At 52.3% G+C, this 18,627-nt stretch overlaps 1 protein-coding gene across 2 annotated transcripts in view; it reads left to right on the plus strand.

The window, feature by feature from the left end:
• KAZN (kazrin, periplakin interacting protein) overlaps positions 1 to 18,627 on the plus strand; it is a 171,033-nt gene that overhangs the window by 63,328 nt on the left and 89,078 nt on the right. The window contains exons 1-2 of one of the 2 annotated variants that reach the window (XM_040586330.1): positions 17,044 to 17,155; positions 18,356 to 18,533. In XM_040586330.1, coding sequence (XP_040442264.1) covers positions 17,093 to 17,155; positions 18,356 to 18,533 — 241 coding nt within the window. In that variant the 5' untranslated portion in view covers positions 17,044 to 17,092. Of the gene's footprint in view, positions 1 to 17,043; positions 17,156 to 18,355; positions 18,534 to 18,627 lie in introns of those variants that run through there. The other variant, XM_040586329.1, reaches the window with a different exon arrangement.

Below are 18,627 nucleotides of genomic sequence, written 5' to 3' on the forward strand. Positions count from 1 at the left end.
ACCCCACTATTCCTGCTGGCGATGCCCCACTATTCCTGCTGGCGATGCCCCACTGTTCCTGCTGGCGATGCCCCACTATTCCTGCTGGCGATGCCCCACTGTTCCTGCTGGCGATGCCCCACTGTTCCTGCTGGCGATACCCCACTATTCCTGCTGGCGATGCCCCACTATTCCTGCTGGCGATGCCCCACTGTTCCTGCTGGCGATGCCCCACTATTCCTGCTGGCGATGCCCCACTATTCCTGCTGGCGATACCCCACTATTCCTGCTGGCGATACCCCACTATTCCTGCTGGCGATACCCCACTATTCCTGCTGGCGATGCCCCACTATTCCTGCTGACGATACCCCACTTTCCTGCTGGCGATGCCCCACTATTCCTGCTGGCGATACCCCACTTTCCTGCTGGCGATGCCCCACTATTCCTGCTGACGATACCCCACTATTCCTTCTGGCGATGCCCAGCAGGGCTGGGGACACACCGTGGCCCAGCAGCGGGGCAGGCGCCTGGGTGTGAAGGTCTGATCTCACTGGTGACTGACAGCCACTGGCAATAGGCATTTGGCTGGGGATTTTCCTTTGAAAAATAGTGATGTATAATCAAATGAGCCACCAGGCACATCAGTTTGCCAATCAAAACCAAAAGGTAAAATCCAAATATTTTCATTTTTTTTCCCACAGTGGCTCCTTTCCATAGAAATCTTGCTGCTAGTTAGGGCAAAGATTTATTTTAAAGGAACAGAGGAGCATAAGTGAGGTGGCAGGCTCCCCTTGCCGTCTGGCTCCCATCTGCAGCGATTTGAGGTTGTTTGGAAATGGTGATGGGCCAGCGTTTACCTGCCCAGGGACCCCCAGGTCCCAGCGGCCTCACTGACCCCACCAGCACAGGTGGTGCTGTGGCTTAGCGAAACTTGCTGCCCGCATTCAGGGTCACCAGTACTGGGGGTTAGGAAGGTTAACTGTGGTTAGGGGACGTTTGGGACAGCACTGAGAGCAGCGTGCATTGAGGGCTGGTTGGGGTTTTCTTGTGGTATGCAAAAATGTAGTTTCTTTTATTGTGGGAAATGTGGTTTTTCTCCCCCTGCATCTTTTTTTCTTAATTGTTTGCCCTGGTTTTGGCTGGGCTTGTTCTGTCGCTCGTTAACCGTACCTGAACCCCGCTTTTGAACTGAACCCCTCCTCCCCACCCACCTGATGGAGATCCACTGAGCACCCACACTAGTTAGCGGCACGTGAGCTAGCAGACAAACCTGGGAAGAAAAATAATCCCGGGCTGTCTAAATAGCCAGTTCCTGCTGAATCCGGCGAGATTTGGGTATCTAATTCACGCAGTCTCCTCCTCCTCGTTGCAAATCCTGGCCTGGTTGCTCCTGGTAAGTCTATCCCATGCCAGGCTGAACCGTGTTGGCAGGCACTGGGCTCAGCAGAATAAATTATCCGGGCTTGTCAGCTCACTCCCCCCGACTCTTTGCAGTGATTTCATCATTATTGGGGGGTGGGGGGTGGGGGGGTCATGCTTGTGTAACTATATTGGGCTCAGCCTCGGTGGTTATGTCACTGTACCCACAGCAAACATTTTGAATAAAAATTAAATAATCCTACAAAGTCAGACCTTGTTAGCGCTGGCACAGAAGCCGAGCGGCTCCGGCGCGGTGAATGGGGGGTGGGAGGGGGAGGTTTGTGCCATTCAGCCCCTGTAAGGAGCGATTCACCATGTGCGAGCCCAGGGAGATGCCTCCTGCATAACTAAACGGGCTCGCTGTGCCGTCGTGATGGGCGAGGCTGCGGGGAGCCACCGGGACCCCACAGTGGGGACCCCCCGTCGATGTCCCCGTCGATGTCCCCCCCAACATGCAGCCACAGCAGGAGGGGACAGGCTGGGGACCTTGCTCGGTTTGCAAGAGCCTCTGCTTTGCCTCCTCTTTGCATTTACCAGCCCGTGGGACCCCCACGACCCTCCTTTTCAAAACAAATCAACAAAACCAGCAAGGATAATAATAATTAGAATATTATTATTATCAAGGATAATGATGATTAGGAAAAAAATGCCGTCTTCTTCATTTATCTCCCTTTTCTTTTGAGTTTGTGTTAAGCCTCCAGAGGCCAGCCCAGCAAAGCACCATGGTGCCTATTTCGGTGCATCCCTAAGGGCACGTGCCTGCGGAAGGCTTTGAGGTACGACTGCAGGTAATGAGAAACATGCACTGGTAGATCAGGATAGCAGAAAAACACGTGAGAGAAGGGAATTGCTTCCAAGAAGCTGGTTTCATGGTCGTGGCGTGGCCACGCAGGTGCTGGTGACCGGCGTGGTACTGGGGTCTTGCCAGGGGAGCGGGGCTGCCGGGGCTGTGAGCTACCCAGTGTTTAATCTGGGGTTTTGTCAAGCACAATGGATTCAGGCTGGACGGTAGGCAGCTTCCCCAAATCCAGCATAATTGGGTCTTTAACCTGCTCAAGAGATTCCTGAGCTCGATACCGACACCATCTCCTCCTTTTGATGAGGGTGGTACAGAAAGAAGGAGGAAAAAAAAAAGGCACATGATGTGAATTTATTTGCATCTTCCAACAATCATCCAGTCATTCTGCCCGGGAAATGCGTGTCCTGCTTAATGCCCCTTTATGCCGTTTTTTTTTTTTATGATGCTGAGAGATTATTTATTTATTTGCAGGTTTATTTTGCAGAGCTGGAAAATGCGAGACAGAAAATGCTTTTTCCGATTTCTTTATTTCATTTTGTTATGTTTTATTTTGTAAGCGGCAGATGAGCGGGGGGTTGGCTGAAGGCCCTGGCGGGTGGGAAGCACCAGCTCCCCCAGCCCCAGCTGTGCCGCTGCGGAGAGCCTTTGGAGCGAGTCCCCAGGCCGGCAAAGCAATCGCATTTCCTGCGGCAATAAATGGAGCTGAGCGCTTTTATCCTGCCTCTATCGACTGGGTCTGCCCGCTCCGGTGCAGAACGGCACATGCCACAGCCCCCGATGTTGCTCCTGGTCAGGGTCTGAGCCCCGGCTCTTGGACTCCCAAAATTTCAGTATTTACTAAATGAAACTAAAGCCAAGCAATGTCTCAATCCCAGGCGGAAAACTCCACCGTGATGTTTTCCTCTTTTGTATACGTGACATCTGGAAAATGCAGAATTGTTAGGATTTTGAAATAGGTGCCTTATTTCAACTTGGCTGGCTAGGAACGATGCTGTTGCACAGAGTAATTACATAATAAATTTGTTAGAGGAATATAAAACCATAAAAGCAGTGGTAATGGTTTGCAATTTAATAGCTGAATTGTAAATGAATTTTCCTATAGCAGCTTTAATGTAGCAGGCTGCTACAATTAAGGGAACATTCTTTGGGGTGCCTTTAATTTTTTGTTGTTGTTGTGAAGTTCAGTGTCATTAATTCTCTGCTTTAAAGAAACCATATAGTTAACCACTTCAAGCCATAAAAGATAACTTGGAGTTCCTCTGCAACCAGCAGAATTCGGTCCTGGAGAGGGTATCTTTATCCCATTTGCACTTGGATTTTCTTATAGTAGCTGCCGCGGAGTCGCGCCACGGACTGAGCTTATGACCTTCATTTCCTTTCCCTGATCATCCGTCTCGCTCCCGTGATGTGTGGCATCTTCTCTTTTCTTTATCTATCTGTTTGATAAAAGAAGACAGAAATGGAGGTGTGTGGGTATCACAGCGCTGCTGTGCCCCCACCAGCCTCAGAGCTCCCTGGGGAGGGGGGCACCCCCGTTTTTGCTCCGGCTGCGAGGATGCTCCATCCTGCAATGGAGCCCCATCACCCCCCCTTGCCTGAGATCACCCCGCTCCGCTGATCCTGATTTTTTACTCTTCCCCTTTCCAACCCTCCGGATCTCAAGCGTTGTTCAAAAGCAGCTCGAGCTTACTCGGGAACAATTTTGTTGGAGCGGGTGCCCCCCGGCCCCTGCCCCTTCCCGCAGCGGTTTCAGCGGCGCAGTCCCCAGCACCGCTTTCTCTTGGTTTGCCTCATCAGGTTCCCCTTCTCCTTCTCACGTTTGCCTAATTACAGCTTTCCACTTGGATGCCGGCGTCACCTCAGTGGCCTGTGCTTGAAGGAAACGCTGTGAAATACCGTATCCGATCTGCTCACAAGCATCTTTGGGGCAATTTAAAATTTTGATAATTATTGATGGCATGTAATTACCCTGCCAATAACACCTGCTGTTTCTATAGAGGTGCAGGGAACTGTTGCACCGCGGCATATTGCAAATGCAAATTGATGCAGGCAACCCTAATCTGACGGCAGTGGGCGATAATTAAAAAACACAGTCGTGTCTGCGGGCCAGGGATGCCGCTGGAGACCTGACACCGCTCCGAGGGGCAGCTCTGCATCCCCTCCTCCGGCCGGTGGATCCCCTTTTAAGGGGTATACGTGAGACAGTGCATGTCCTAATGCAGTTCTCTCTCTTCTGCATCCTTATTACTGTAACTCGAGCTTCAATTTCAGGGTTTTTTTTTGCTCATCAGGCCTTAATAGTTGGTAATTTGCTTGTGCTCCAGTCTGCGGGTGCAGCGTGTAGAGCCCTGCCCCACTTCCAGCAGGGATTTGACCTTGCAGTTATCCCTCCATAATGATAACAAATCCGCTCCCTCGTTGCATTCTAGACCAAGGCAGGCAATTGAGAAAAATAATTTAGCAGAGATTGGTCTAAAAGCCTGCTCTCAGCCTGCCCCCTCCCCTTCCTCCAAAGCCCAGGAGTGCGGCTGTGCTGTTTGCTGGCTCTCACAGGGAGCTGCTCCTGGATGCTGGACACGGCCAGAGCACCGGGATGTGGCACTTGCCAGCGGCTCAGCCTCTTCCCAGCAGAGCCAAGTGACCCGAGCGGCCGAGTCCTGCGTCACCACGCTGGCTCGCCCGTGTGAAAGGCAGCCGGGAGATGACTGCAGCCCTGCTGCACCCGAGGGTTGGGAGAACAGGCTGGACACCATACTCTGCCTCCCTCCCAGCCCTGAAAAATACAGTTTATCTGGCATCTTGCAAGAAAATCCTCTCTGAAGGTCGATGCGCAGTCTGTGCTAGCTCAAGCAGCAGCCTGTGCCTTGCTGGGAGGTCTGTGGGGTGCACAAGATGCGTGGGGTGCTATGTGCCCGAGCAAAACCGGGGTCACCTATTGCAGAAAGTGCCACCCACCTCTCAAAAAAACCACACCACCACCCCAGAGGCGTTTTGGGGGCAGAGGGCTGGGGGCAGCGCTGCCCTGCCCAGCGAGCTGCTGCCGCTGCTTTTGAGGGTTGGGAAGGTATTAACTGGTCTGGTGAGCAGGGCTGTGATTCCTGCTCTGGAGCCGCCGCTGTCCTGCCAGGAATCTGCTGGGGAGGCAGTGCCATTGTGTGCAGCAGTGGGTGCCGCGTTCTGGAGCGTGTATAGATGCAAATGGGGAGCAGGGGAGGGGAACAGAAAATGTAAGAATCCATTGTAAACCCTAAAGGCACTGTGAGCGCTGACATCTGAGCTCCTGAGTGCAAGCCGGAGTCCTGCCGTAGGACTTCAGGCAGTAAAAAAGCTCCTACAAGGATGTTTCTGATGAACTTTAAATCGCCAACTCAATGCCAGCTATCCCGTACGAACAATCCCCGTGCAAGGTGGTGCCCTCTGACCGGCACGCTGCAACTTTTTCAGTTCTTCTCGGAAAAATGCAGAAAGTGTGCTTTTTCACCCCTCTGCCCCGATGTTTGCTCTTGACCTTGAAACCTGCCACCTGCAATCTCGCCTCCCTTAGGTGACCGAGCGTGGTCAAGCTTGTCCCACCCCCCGATGTGTGTTTGCTGGGGACAGAGGTGATTTCTGCAAAGCCTGGGACAGTGTTTGTACAGCACCCAGCACTGGAGCATCTCGGCCGTTTTATCTAACAAGTGCTTCAACAATATAAATATTTAAGTATAATAAACAATTATGATCAAGTTTCTTGGGTGACTGCACACAGCAAGTGAATTTAAAATTCCTTCCCCATGGGTATTCAGGCTTCAAATTCACTTTCAGTGAATGTTCGTGCTAATAAAACTCCATTGCACAGAAAGAGAACGCAAGAGAGATGCAAATGTGACAAGGGCAAATTTGCTTAGGAGTTGAAATGAATATTCACCAACTTTTTATTATTTTTTCAGTATTCATCCTTATTTGCTATAAAAAGATTATTTTATCTTTACTCTCCAAGCTCAACGAAGCGTGTATTTCTCAGGTATAATGTATATTTCCCTGTACTAATGGAATGTTTTGCTACTGGCAAGCAAGGGGCATTTAGAATGCGCTTTTATCTTCAGGAAGAGTCTCTACTAACCCCGCACAAGTTGCCACCATGCTGGTGGACACCATCATTTCACCACACCTTGCAGCTTAAGGTGCAATAAGCTGAGGGGATGCAGGAGCCTCCACTCCTGCTGAAATGCACTGGGGGCAGAAGCAAATTCCTTCACAACCCCCCTTACAGCTGGGTCGGGCTCGGTGTCCTTACAAAACGAAAGCCACCCGAGCGGGCTTTCTGCGCTGTTGCGGTGGCTCGCTGCTCAGCTCCCTGGTTTTTCCCCTCTTTAAAGCCACAGATTTCAGGTCCTGGTTCTTACACGATTATTTTCCTCTGATTTTCTTGGCTCATCGTTCATCCAGTTTTATCTAACTGCTGCCCTCCGTATGTGGACACTGGCGACACTGACTTTTCACACGAGCTCAGCTCACATTCGGCAGGACTCGGGGGTCACCACGTCTCCTTTTTGCCTGAGGCAGAGGTAGCCCTGCTTTGACATCTTCATTTGGTTTCCGTCCTAGAATTGCAAGAGATGCAAATTAGCAATAATGAATATTTTCATTAAAAGCGTCTAGACGTTCTATCTGAGAACAAGATAATGATGCTGCTGCTTTCTATGAAATAGGCTGAAGTAGACCCAGGCCACTTTATTTCTTTTTGTCAGAAAAGATAACGTTTATTTTTTAAAAAAAAATGCAATTTCATGTAAGTGAAATTAGGGTAATTGCTAATTATGTAACTGCAAATAAGGTAGATCTTTATCTCGAGGTGAGCTGGTCTGGCGCAGATTACGAGCCGTTGGTTTTCATGGGGTGGCACCAGAAGGCAAGGAGACCTGCCAGGGTCCCAAGTCATTCCTCATGCTCGCCCAGACCTTCTGGCCAGCACCGGAGGGAGCATCACCCCTCACACCACTCTGCCCCAGGATTTCGCCCAGGAGCAGAAGTGTGGATGTTACAGGAGGTATCAGAAGTGTGGATGTTACAGGAGGTACCGCCGGCTTTCCCTCCCTGTCCCCCCGCCTCGCGCTGTGCCGAGCGAGCTGCCCACTGCCCGCGCCTCGGCTCGCGCCTTCTCCAGCAGGTCCCAGGTTTTTCCAAGGTTATTGCCCACCCCAGCACCCTGGAAGTATGACAGCCTGCACTCAGCGCCTGGCAAAGCTTCAGCCCAGGGGTTGCAACAGGGAGAGGTTTTATGTTTCCATATGTACTAGAAGGAAGTTAATACAAATCCTGCCCGAGAGCCAAGTCCTGCGTTACGAAGTCACTGGCTTTATGGGACAAACATATTATTACCCTCATACAAGCTACAGTACGTGGGTATTGGAAAAATTAAATGCACTTGAATAGCTTTGTAGATATATATCTCTATATCCATAAAACCTACTGACAGTGAGCAAACACAAGAGCTTGGCAGTTGTCCTGCTCTGTTTAATTGCCATCGACAGTTTTTATATGTATCACCTCCTGAAAATCCCTCTGCTGACAATCCTGCCAGCTTCGTGATCTGGGTCTTGTCCTGAACATCGAACGTGCTGGTACCCACAGAACCTCCTGCATGTGCTGGAGCTTAACAACATCTTTAGTTTTTTCTACAGAATCCATCCAGCTGTGCTTTTTAAAAAAGTATTATGTCTGTGGTTTTTTACATCCTTATTTTTTTTTGGACAGTCCTGCTATCTTCCCTGGCTTTCTTGGAGACCACCCGTAGCGTTCTCTCTCTGATGAGAACATCAGCTTTCCCTTGCATCCCTCCAGCTCATTTGAAGGCATCTCTCCCCTGGTGCACCAGGCTTGGGGAAAACATCCCTGCTTTCATGCAAAGCTATTAATATCAATAATATTAATATTAACAAGCCTCACCTGAGTTGCTGAAGGGCCAGACAATGCTCCAGTCCTCTGTAATAAGAGGACTGAGCTCCCCTTGGCGTGCTGGCTGGTGAGCAGTGCTATCCATCAGGGACCGCAGGTTGTTCCCAGTGGCAGCTGGGAATCAGACAGGGGCTGACCTGGCTCCAGCTGGGAGCTCCCAGCCGGCCAGCCTGTGCTCCAGTTTCCCCCCAAAGCGTAGGGACCAGTAAGAGCCCCGACAGCCTGGGGAATCCCACAGCCCCGGCCGTCCTGCCGGCGGGGAGTGCTCGGCGGGAGGTGATGCTACAGACCGGGAGGTGGGTGAGATGGGTGCCTGGCTGAGTGGTACTCCCCCAGGGAAAAAGGAGAAAATGCAGGAATAACAGGAATCATTTTGGGTGATTTTAACTGTTGTGCATCAGGAGCAAAGTAAGATGCCCAAGTGAGTTGACAGCACCTCCATTTGATCTCTGCCGTGACCTGACTTAGAGCCAGTATTTTTCAAAGGCCACAAATTGCCTCAGTGTTGCTTTTATACTGAGATACTTCATCAACACCTGTGGGTTTGGTGTGGTGGGGGTGGGGCAGGTTGGTGTGTTTGTTTTGGTTTGGTTTTCTTTTTTAAAGTAATTTATGTCAAAAATTAAATGGACTTTACTAGAAGCAGCACATCCCCTGCCCTTCCGTGGCTGGGTAATAAAAATATTAATTCTTTATATTTTTATAGATTATAATATATATAATGTATAACATATAATATATAATTTATTATATATAATATGTATAAATAAATAGATAAATAAATGAAAATAAATTTATATATTATAAAAAATAATTTTAAAATACAGTAAATCAGCCTCCAGTGGGTCTCATTCAGAAATGATGCTCAGACCAGCCGTGTGCGCTACTGCAAGACCTAAACAGCAAGGGGTGTTTCTTACCAGTTTGGGGGCTCTGTGCCCCCAGATATGCCGAGTCAAGATAAAACATTTTGAGTCAGGAGGGCAGCGGCAGCCATGCGCCAGTGCTTGCAGCTTGGCATTCCCTGTTTTTTAACCCCAGCCCTCCCCCGCCCCCGCTGCCTCCTCGGGGTTGGAGCACCACGACCTGCCCGTACACAAGCACTAGCACTCGGCGGCGTGGCACTGCGTGAGTACCGACCATCCTACAACGCTCAGGCAAGAGATGAAGGAGTTGCTAGGGACCGTTCCCCATCTAACTGGAAAGGCTGGCTGGCTTTTAAGGGTTGGGGTCGGCACCCTTTTCCACTGGGTCTCAGCACCCCTTCGCATCCAGGATCAGCCCACCCATGCCTCAGTTTCCCCATCCTGTGGAATGGGGTCTGCCGTATTTTCCTACCTAGCCAAAGAAGTAAAGCACTTGTGAATTACCTGATATAAAGGGATCTCCCTGAACCCTGAGTTACGTTATTTTTCAGGCAGCAGGTGACTCCAGCCAGCCCCCGTTAGAGACAGGTAAGGAGACAGACACCAGTACGCTCCAAGCCCCGCGTGCACAGAACCAGTGAGTACATACTGAAGCCTTAAAATCTGACGGCAAATCATGTAATGTGGATCTGTAGGAATATTGCTCCAGTTTTCCAGCTGCCTTCTCAATGCTGAAACTTTATCTATGTGGATTTTCAGAGCTTTCATAGTTTAGTGGGGAATGTAATTGTACATTTGTAATCATGCAATACAGAATTAGTCCACCCTGCTGGTAGCACCTTGGGGAAAAAAAAAAAAAAAAAAGGAAAAAAGAGGAAAATTAGATAGTTTTACTGTTTCACACTCCCCAGCCCCACTCTTTCATTGCAAAAGCGGCTGGTTTGCCAGCGGTGCGATCCTCAGGCGTGCCCCCGCTGTCAGTGCCACGGCAAAACAAGGGAGGATGATGACACTTACACCAGAGCGTGGTTCCTCTCATGGAAATGAAAGGGAAGGATGCTTTGCCTTGGGTAGCCTCGTAAGACTACATTAAGTTTCACTCTTGTCTGGATTGCGCTGTACGGTCCCCAAAATACCTGTGGGAATTTTGTGGATGCTAATGTGTACCCTGGGTGGCAGGCGGCAGGGGGGATGGTGCGCTGCGCATGCTAAATCCCCTCTCCTGTACTCTGCGGAGCTCTCCACTTCTGCATTAATCACAGGATTATTTTAGAGGCCTGAACCACACTCGAGATCTTATCTTTTACTTACTTCATAAACATTACAGTAAAAAACCTCCACGTCTCTTTAGCATCTTCCTCTTTCAGGATGCTCTGGCCAACTCTTCCCGTGTGCTCTGCCTTGCAGACCTGGTGCTCGTTTTCTTTGCTGGGGAGGGAGGAAAAGGCTGTTCTCACACCAGTATTGATTATCACAGTTGAAATGGTTGGGTACAAATATTTATTCCTGTCTCCTGCCCAGTTTAGGACAGTGGTTTTGCCTGTAATCTGCCAGGCCAAAGCCTCTAGAGGGTCCTGAAAATTCAAAGGTGTCTGAATTTCCCCGTGCCTCCTGCTTATGTCAAATCTTCACTGGAGCTGACTTCATAGGACAAAGAAACTGTCAGCTGGATGCTGATGCTGTATTAATGACAGGGTACATTGACCCACCCCGGTGTGTCATCGTTCCTGCTGAAGGAAACAGAGAGGCAACCCATAATCACCTTTCCTGCACCTGTCCCACTAACACCTAATTTAAGTATCTATTTGTCTGCTGATTGATCACAGGATTTTTTTCACGACACCTATTATCCTGCTATCTAAGTGCTTTGGAATCTTCCTCTTCATTTAAGTTTTTATATGATCCTTACAGTAGTGTCTGAACGGCTGGTAAATCGGGGCGGCAAAGCCAACGTCTCTGCGGACATGCCACCCTTCCCTTCCCTTCCCTTCCCTTCCCTTCCCTTCCCTTCCCTTCCCTTCCCTTCCCTTCCCTTCCCTTCCCTTCCCTTCCCTTCCCTTCCCTTCCCTTCCCTTCCCTTCCCTTCCCTTCCCTTCCCTTCCCTTCCCTTCCCTTCCCTTCCCTTCCCTTCCCTTCCCTTCCCGTCCCTTCCCTTCCCTTCCCTTCCCTTCCCTTCCCTTCCCGGGGATGGGGGATGCCTTGCAGCATGTTGGTGGGACCCACAACCCCTGCTCCCCCCCGCAGCAAACACCCAGCCACATCTTCCCCCTCTAATTTGTGATGGGGAAACGATGAGGAAATGGCCTTTCGTACAGACACTGCCTGAAGTTTTTTCTCTTTGCTACCTGTTTCCCTCTTCCTTTCTGGAAAGCTCTCTGTGGGATCCAGCAGCTTCACTGCTGCGGAGCGCGTCAGTACCGTGTCTGTGTGCTTGGCTCCATGCTCACTCCCCTTGCCCCTCTGAGCGGGTTCCCACCGAGTGCTACCGAGCTGCTCAGCTGCACTGGTGGGTCTCCGTGACTTGCCACCGTTCACCCACCCACTCGCCACTGCCAGGGGTCCGGTGCTTTGCTGAGCCCCCCCAAGCCCTCAGGCAGACAGCGCAGCCCCTGCCAGCCAGCGCGGCTCTGAAACTGCCCGGCTGGGCCAGCACCGGAGCTCGAGCATCCTTCTGCCGGGGAGCTGGTGACGGCTGGGGACCATTCCAGAGCAAGTGGAGCCTTGCACTCGGTTGATGCTAAAACCAGCTCCCTAGGGATATTTCAGCCCAAATTACAATGAAAACAGGTTTTGCAGCAAAGTGTAACCAGGCAGCTCTGCTCGCGTGGATGCACCTTTGGGGCTCACCCCTTCTCCTGGCGAGACTTACAGCCCCCACGTAGGAAGGACCCAGCTAACCTGCTACTGGGTGGGGAGAGCTGGGCTGGAGACAACCGCAAATCAGAATTTCAAAGCAAAATTATCACAGCACCATCATCACTATTGCTTCTATATGCCATGAAGGGGAGCGCTTCACGCCCAGGGAGGACACGTTCAAACAGGAGGGTGGACCAGAGTTAGATTTTTGTCAAGGTTCATCTACTGACCCGTGAGATGAAGGTGAGGTCATCTGGGAATCCTGTCAGCCCTGTTCGACTGTGGGAGCTGGAACGGCTCAACTCACCACGCAGCTGCAGGGACCAACCCCAGCCAGGTGGGAGGTGTGCAGCATCTCTCAGATGACAGACAACGGGGAGCAAACCTCCCACATCTGCCCTGAATCCAAACAGCAACATGTTCAGCAGAGACCCCGAAACTCCTGGGTAACTGCACTTACAGTTCGATGAAACTAAACAGTGATTCAACTCGATAGCCAAGAAAGCAGAAACCAAAAAAACATTCAAGGTTTTGGGTACATCACTGACACTCATACCTGCTTGTGAAAAGCTGGCTGCTGACGTCTTCCCCATAAACATTTAAATACAGGCTGAATGCATGCAGATTCATTGGATTGCTGTAATTCATTAAACAAATGTTGGGCTTAATAGACCCGCGTATGAAGACTGGTGCCATACATGCGCTCAGCTGTGAAATATGCTGTGGAAGTCATTTGTTTGCAAGGGGTCTAGAAATCTGCTTCCTATTAACATCAAATGGGCTTACTGGAGAAAAATCTCTGGGATCACATTTTTCTCTCAATTATCCTTTCTCAGTGGGATTCCTCGAGGTTTGAGCCCGGTAACTGAGATGTGTCTAAGCTGGGAGTTTTGGATCTGGGGTTTGTTTTGATCCATTAAGCTTGTATCTCACCACAGTGATGTAATTCCCCCAGTCTGAGACACTTTATAAACATTAATGGGTTTGTTTTCGTGGTCCCGAGGGATGCACAGCCCGAGAAGGTCGCCGGGACCCTTGCGCCCGTGCAAAAATGGAGACAGGGAAACGTGTCACTGCAGCATGGCAGGGAAAACAGAATACTCACCTGAATTTTTAACCTGCCTATCCTTAGCTCTGTTTGATCCCGTTTTAATAACTCATTAGCTGAAGCACTAGCATTTCAGCTCCAGCGCAGCAGTAACACACCAGCAAGGTCTGCGTTAAGATGCTGCTGTGCACTCCAGTTGCAGGAGAAAAGGCTTGGTGCTCAGTATTTTGAGAAGGAGGGGTCAAATGCAGTTATAAATACACAAATAAAAACGCGACCTTTGCAGAGGGAAAAAAAAACAATCGTGGATATTAGCAACTGTTGTAACTTCGATGGGAATTACTCAGCGGAGATGCGCTACAAGAGACTATTGAACTCGGGGCAGGCTGTGCTTTTTCTGGTGATGGCAGCTAAAGTTTGCTGGTCTCTTGGACCGGATTTTCTCGGTGAGCTTTTCTTTGCCAATGAATGGCCACACAGATGTCCCCAGTGACATTTGGAAAGGGCCAAGTTGCCGCTGTTTGCGCTGCAGCGTGCCAGGGCGTCACAAAGCGGAGGCGCGGATCAGACACCCTGTCTCTGGGAAGCTTTTTTCCAGTCACAGAAGGTCCATTTTAGAGGATGCGCTGAAAGAAGCTGCTGAGACTTGCAGCCCTTTCGGCTGGGAATTGTTACTGCAAACAGAGATGCATGGAGCAGATGAGAAATTAATGTAAATATACAGACAGAAGGCAAATTTTTTTGGGTGGAAGTGAGGCACAAGCATATAAAGAGCGATCAGCAGAATTTACATAAGCCTTCATCATCTCAGAGGTCATCATTCTGCAGGATGACACATTGAAATTCGTTTTTATTAAATTCTGGCTGATTATTTAATTGGAAAAGAAAGGATTTAATTGAATCAAGTCAAAGGGCGGTATTAGATTACGTTCAACCTTAACACAAAATGATTTTCCCATTTGGTTAAACTGGTTCCTTTGCATATTGTACATATGAAACTATAGAAAGTGGTAATCTGAACAGCAGATTAAAGTGTTTGGAAGGCTTGAGCAGTACCCCTGTGCTACCCAGACCTTCTTCATCTCCTGAACCTTCTCATATTCCCTTTACTGCACTCCTTAGGTTGAAACAAAAGCCAAGATGAGAGACAGTATTCTCCAATCTTCCTCCATCCGTGTTTATGACACGTGTATATTCTTGGGAAATAGCCTGCCTGGACGCAATGCTGCTGCTACAGCGTGTTGCCCCAAACTGAGGGGGTTGTGCAGGTTTTCAGGGCTACCCTTGGACCGCCCGAAAAGGTGCTGAGCATAGCTGGGGGTGAATGGAGATCCGAGGCTTGTTGCCCTTGACTGAGGTTCCCCATGCATCCTCAGGAAACATTCCCGACCTTTCTGTGCCTCATCTGCGCTGCCAGGGACTCGCATCCCTCAGGGACACGGGCTGGCTGCACCACTGTCAGACTGCCTGCAAAAAGATGGAACTAAAAAAAAAAGCACTTTGGGGAAATAATATGTTTCTAATTTTGGCTCCTTAATTAGCATTTAATTTAATTTTTTGTTAATTCAGAACTAACAGGAGAAAGGGAACGAGGCCCAGTTCATTTCCTAATGCTTCATTCCATCCCAATTTTGAGGATTTCAGCAAACGCTTGGCCTTCAGAATGGGAATCGGCACAACCCTCAGGTATCACACCCTGAGCGCACACCCTGCTGGTATTTTAAACTCCTCGTTCCTGAAGGCAGTTCTGCTGCTAGAGCCGTGATCGGGACCGTTCCGCGGCTCTGTGGGTTCCCCCGATGGCGGAACCGGGGTCCCAGCGCTCTTCCCAGGCGGCAGCTCAGAGAGATCAAATCCCACTCCGAGAGATTGGAGGCGATTTGAAATGGCCCAAGCTGCTCCCTGGTAAGGAGGCATGGGGAGGGGGAGAAAACCTTCCAACTATCTTCAGGGGAATCTCAAAAGGACTTCAATAATAAGGAAGATTTTTGTAAAAGCACGGTTATTTATTTACGGATGAGTTCCACCGCCAGCTTCAAGAAAATTATTTTTTTAAATAGCGCACGTGCCAATGCAGAAATTCTCTTGCATCAGTAAATTAAAAAGATTCCAGTGCTGCCAGTATAGCAACTCAACTAGTCTATTATTAAGGTTAGATTGAGTAAGAAGCATAATTTGGACTTTACTTCAGCAGCTGAATGTGTTCTTGGAAGGCTCCAATCAGTTTTAACCTGATTTTTTAAGATAAAAATAACATGCCAGCACTTTAAAGCTGAGCTCCTTTCTGCTGAAGCTTACGTTTTATTCAAGCGCGATGACTAAGTTTCGCATCTACGGTACCGCGACTGCACATTTAGGTTATCTGGTTACATACATAATTCCCTCATTTGCATGCACACTTTGCAGCAAATACTCATGCAAATTAGGCATGAAACCAGGCATTTATCTTGATTGGAATTCCATTTCTATATATACTTAACTTGATCTCGTTCAGGGATGGCTGCATAGACGATGAAGGAAGAATTTTAAAAAATGCTTTTATTCTTCTTGTGGGTTGGTTGTCCGCCCTTTGGGAATTTGTTAAGGAAAACGGGCCTTTCCACTGATATTCCAAGTGCTCTGGCCCGGCGCTAGTGGTTGGGTTGCAGACGCTGCTGGAAACTCCCAGTCAAAACCAGTGTTCCAGTGAAAAAGCCACTGTACTTCATTTCTCCGAAGACTGGTGGGGTTTGTTTTACGAAATCCCTTCACAGATTATAAGGTCTAGATGCCCCTTGACAAGGACTCAGTCCTTCTCGCTCTAGGAGGGCTGGCTGTCCGCACGACCCAGGTGGGGTCCAAGGTTTTGGGGAACCCAGGCCCATCTCCACATCTCCACATCGTTTTTTCAGCAGACTGATGTGATGGATTTACCCAGTTTCTCTTCCTAAAAGCTGCCTGGGGACACTGCGTGCCAAAGCCCTCTGCTTCTGCAGAGCTGCATCCCAGCGCTCCCAGGGGACCGTCACTGCGCGGGACAGTGACGTGCTTCTCATTTCTCTCGTATCGAGCCTCTCCCGGAGTCACCTTTGCAGCACTGGGAGCAGGGAAACCCTTTTCTAGCGCTTTTCCTGCATTTTGGCCAAGGTCCCTGCAATGCCAGCGGTGGTGGGGGGCAGCCCGCACTCCAAGGACCTGCCCCCACTTCCCAGCTTGTTCAGTCAAAATTTCAGGCAAATTAGCAGAGGGTTTAGCAAATGGCACAGGCACAGGCAAGACTGTTTCTCCCTCTTTCCTTAAGGGTTGTGATTTTTCTCCGGCTTTTCCCTTTGCTAGGGCCCTTCCTCGCCACTCCCAGCTCCCACCCGCCATGGGGTTCCTAAAGCCGAACGCCTCGAGGTGCTGGTGGCAGGGGTGAAAGCAGGCAGCGGTGCTGCCTGGGGCGAGGCCAGGATACTTCGGGGCAGGAGGCCAGGATGCTTCGGGGCGGGAGGCCGGGATGCTTCGGGGCGGGAGGCTGGGATGCTTCGGGGCGGGAGGCCGGGATGCTTCGGGGTGCTGCAGCCAGGCAAGCCACCATCTCCAGAGCAGCACCAGCTCATTTCAGGGGGGCTGAAGCCTGTGTGGCCACCTGGGCCAGGACTGTGGCTCTGTGGGCTCGCTGCAGCCCAGGCCTTGGCAAGCATGCAACTGGAACCCTCGAAGGCACTGATAAAGCACAGGGAAACATCAGCACTCCCTCTAGCAGTCGCCAGCGATGATATCAAATAATTCTCGATTTTTCACCCTGGGTTCGTGCCACATGAACCGCCAGTGCTAAGGACGCTGGCATTTACCTGCTGCCACAGCAGCCACAGGCTGCTCTTCCCCTGCCAGGGCCCTTCCCGGGGGGGTTGGACCCCATTTGACCATCACCTGTGCCACGCAGCTTCAGGGTACCCCCCCGCGGGGTGAACCCCAGCCCAATTAGCAGGAAGGCACTTAATGAGCGGTGTTCCCAGCCGGCACTGCAGCCTCACCACGCCCGCGCAGCACCGCGGAACTCCCCGGGGGGGGCGTGTGGCATCTGGGGGGGCTGGTTATAAATGCATCGCGGCCGCGGCCACCGCAGCCCCCCCCGCCCCCCCGCCGTAGCTGCCCGCCCCGCGCAGCCCGGACCCGCCCCCGCGGCAGACGCCGAGCGCCGCGTAGCGCCGCGTAACGCCGCGGATGCCCTCGGCCGAGCGCTCGCCTCCGTCGCGGCCCTGCCCGGGCTGCCGGGGGGGGCAACAGGTAGGGGGTCCCCCCCGCCCCCGCGCAGCCTGTTCCTCCCCTCCGCACAGCCCCCTCCCTTTCGCTCCCCACTGGCACAGCTCCCCCCCCCCCCCCCCCGCCTCCCTCCGTACCCCTCTTGCACAGCTTCTCCCCTTCGCACCCCCCTCGCGCAGCACTACCCCCGCCCCCCCCCCCCCCCCGGTTCACAGACACCCCCTCCCCTTATCTTTGCACGCCGCTTGCACAGCCCCTTTCCCCCCTGCACCCCCCTTGCACGGCCCTTCCCTTTGCACCCCCTTGCAGAGCCCCCTTTGCACAGCTCCCCTCTCCTTCGCACCCCTTCCGCGCGGTGCCCCCCGTTGCAGAGGTTCCCGCCTTGCACCCCCTCGCACAGCCCCTCCCCCCCCGTTTCATAGACTCCCTCTTACCTTTGCGCCCCCTTTACAAGGTACCCCCCCTTGCACAGCCCCCTTCCCCGTTGCACCTCTCTCGCAGAGCCCCCCCTTTGCTCTCCCCTTGCACAGCTCCCCTCTCCTCGCCCCCTCCCGTTTGCACCCTCTTGCAGACCCCCCTCCCCTTTGTGCCCCCTTTGCACAGCTTCCCCTCTCCTTGCCCCCTCCTTTTTGCCCACCCTCGCAGACCCCCCCCCTTCCTTTTGCCCCCCTTGCAGGACCCCCTTTGCACAGCTCCCCCCAAACCTTGCAGACGCCGCTTCCCTTTACCCCCCCCCCCTCCCCCTTGCAGGGCCGCCTTTGCCCAGCTCCCCTCTCCTTGCAGACCCCCTCCGCCTTGCACAGCTCCCCTCTCCTTGCCGGCGACCCCCCCCCCCCCCTTGCAGACCCCCATCCCCTTTCCCCCCCCCCTTGCAGGGCCCCCTTTGCACAACTCTCTTCTCCTTGCAGACACCCCCCCCCCTCCCGCCTTGCACGGCTCCCCTCTCCTTGCCGGCCCCCTCCCCTTTGCCCCCCCCCCCCATCCTTGCAGGGCTCTCTTTGCATAATTCCCTTCTCCTTGCAGACCCCCCTCCTCTCTGCCCCCCCCCCCACCTCGCACAGCTCCCTCTCCTTGCCCACCCCCCTCTCCGCCCCCTCGCCCCGCCCCTCGCCCCGCCCCCTCCCCCTCGCGCGGCTCCCTCCGGCAGCCCCCCCAGCCCCCCGCCCGCCCCCCCCCCCCCCCGGCGCTCGCTCACCTCTCTCCTCCTCTTCCTCCCTCCCCCAGGCCAAAATCCTGCACATGATGGACGACAACAAGCAGCTGGCGCTGCGCATCGACGGGGCGCTGCAGGCGGCGGGCCAGGAGGTGACGGCGCTGCGCGCCGAGCTGGCCGCCACCGGCCGCCGCCTGGCCGAGCTGGGCAGCGACCCGGCCATGGAGCACGGCCCGCACAGCGCGCAAGGTGGGTGCACGGCCCCCCCCGGGCTCCCCGGCTGCTTGCGGTGGCTGCGGGGCGGGGGGCGTCCCGTCGGGATGCGGCGCCGCCCCTGCCGGCC

This window comes from Falco naumanni, chromosome 3 (genome assembly GCF_017639655.2).
Source record: "Falco naumanni isolate bFalNau1 chromosome 3, bFalNau1.pat, whole genome shotgun sequence".
NCBI classification, from domain to species: Eukaryota; Metazoa; Chordata; class Aves; order Falconiformes; family Falconidae; genus Falco; species Falco naumanni.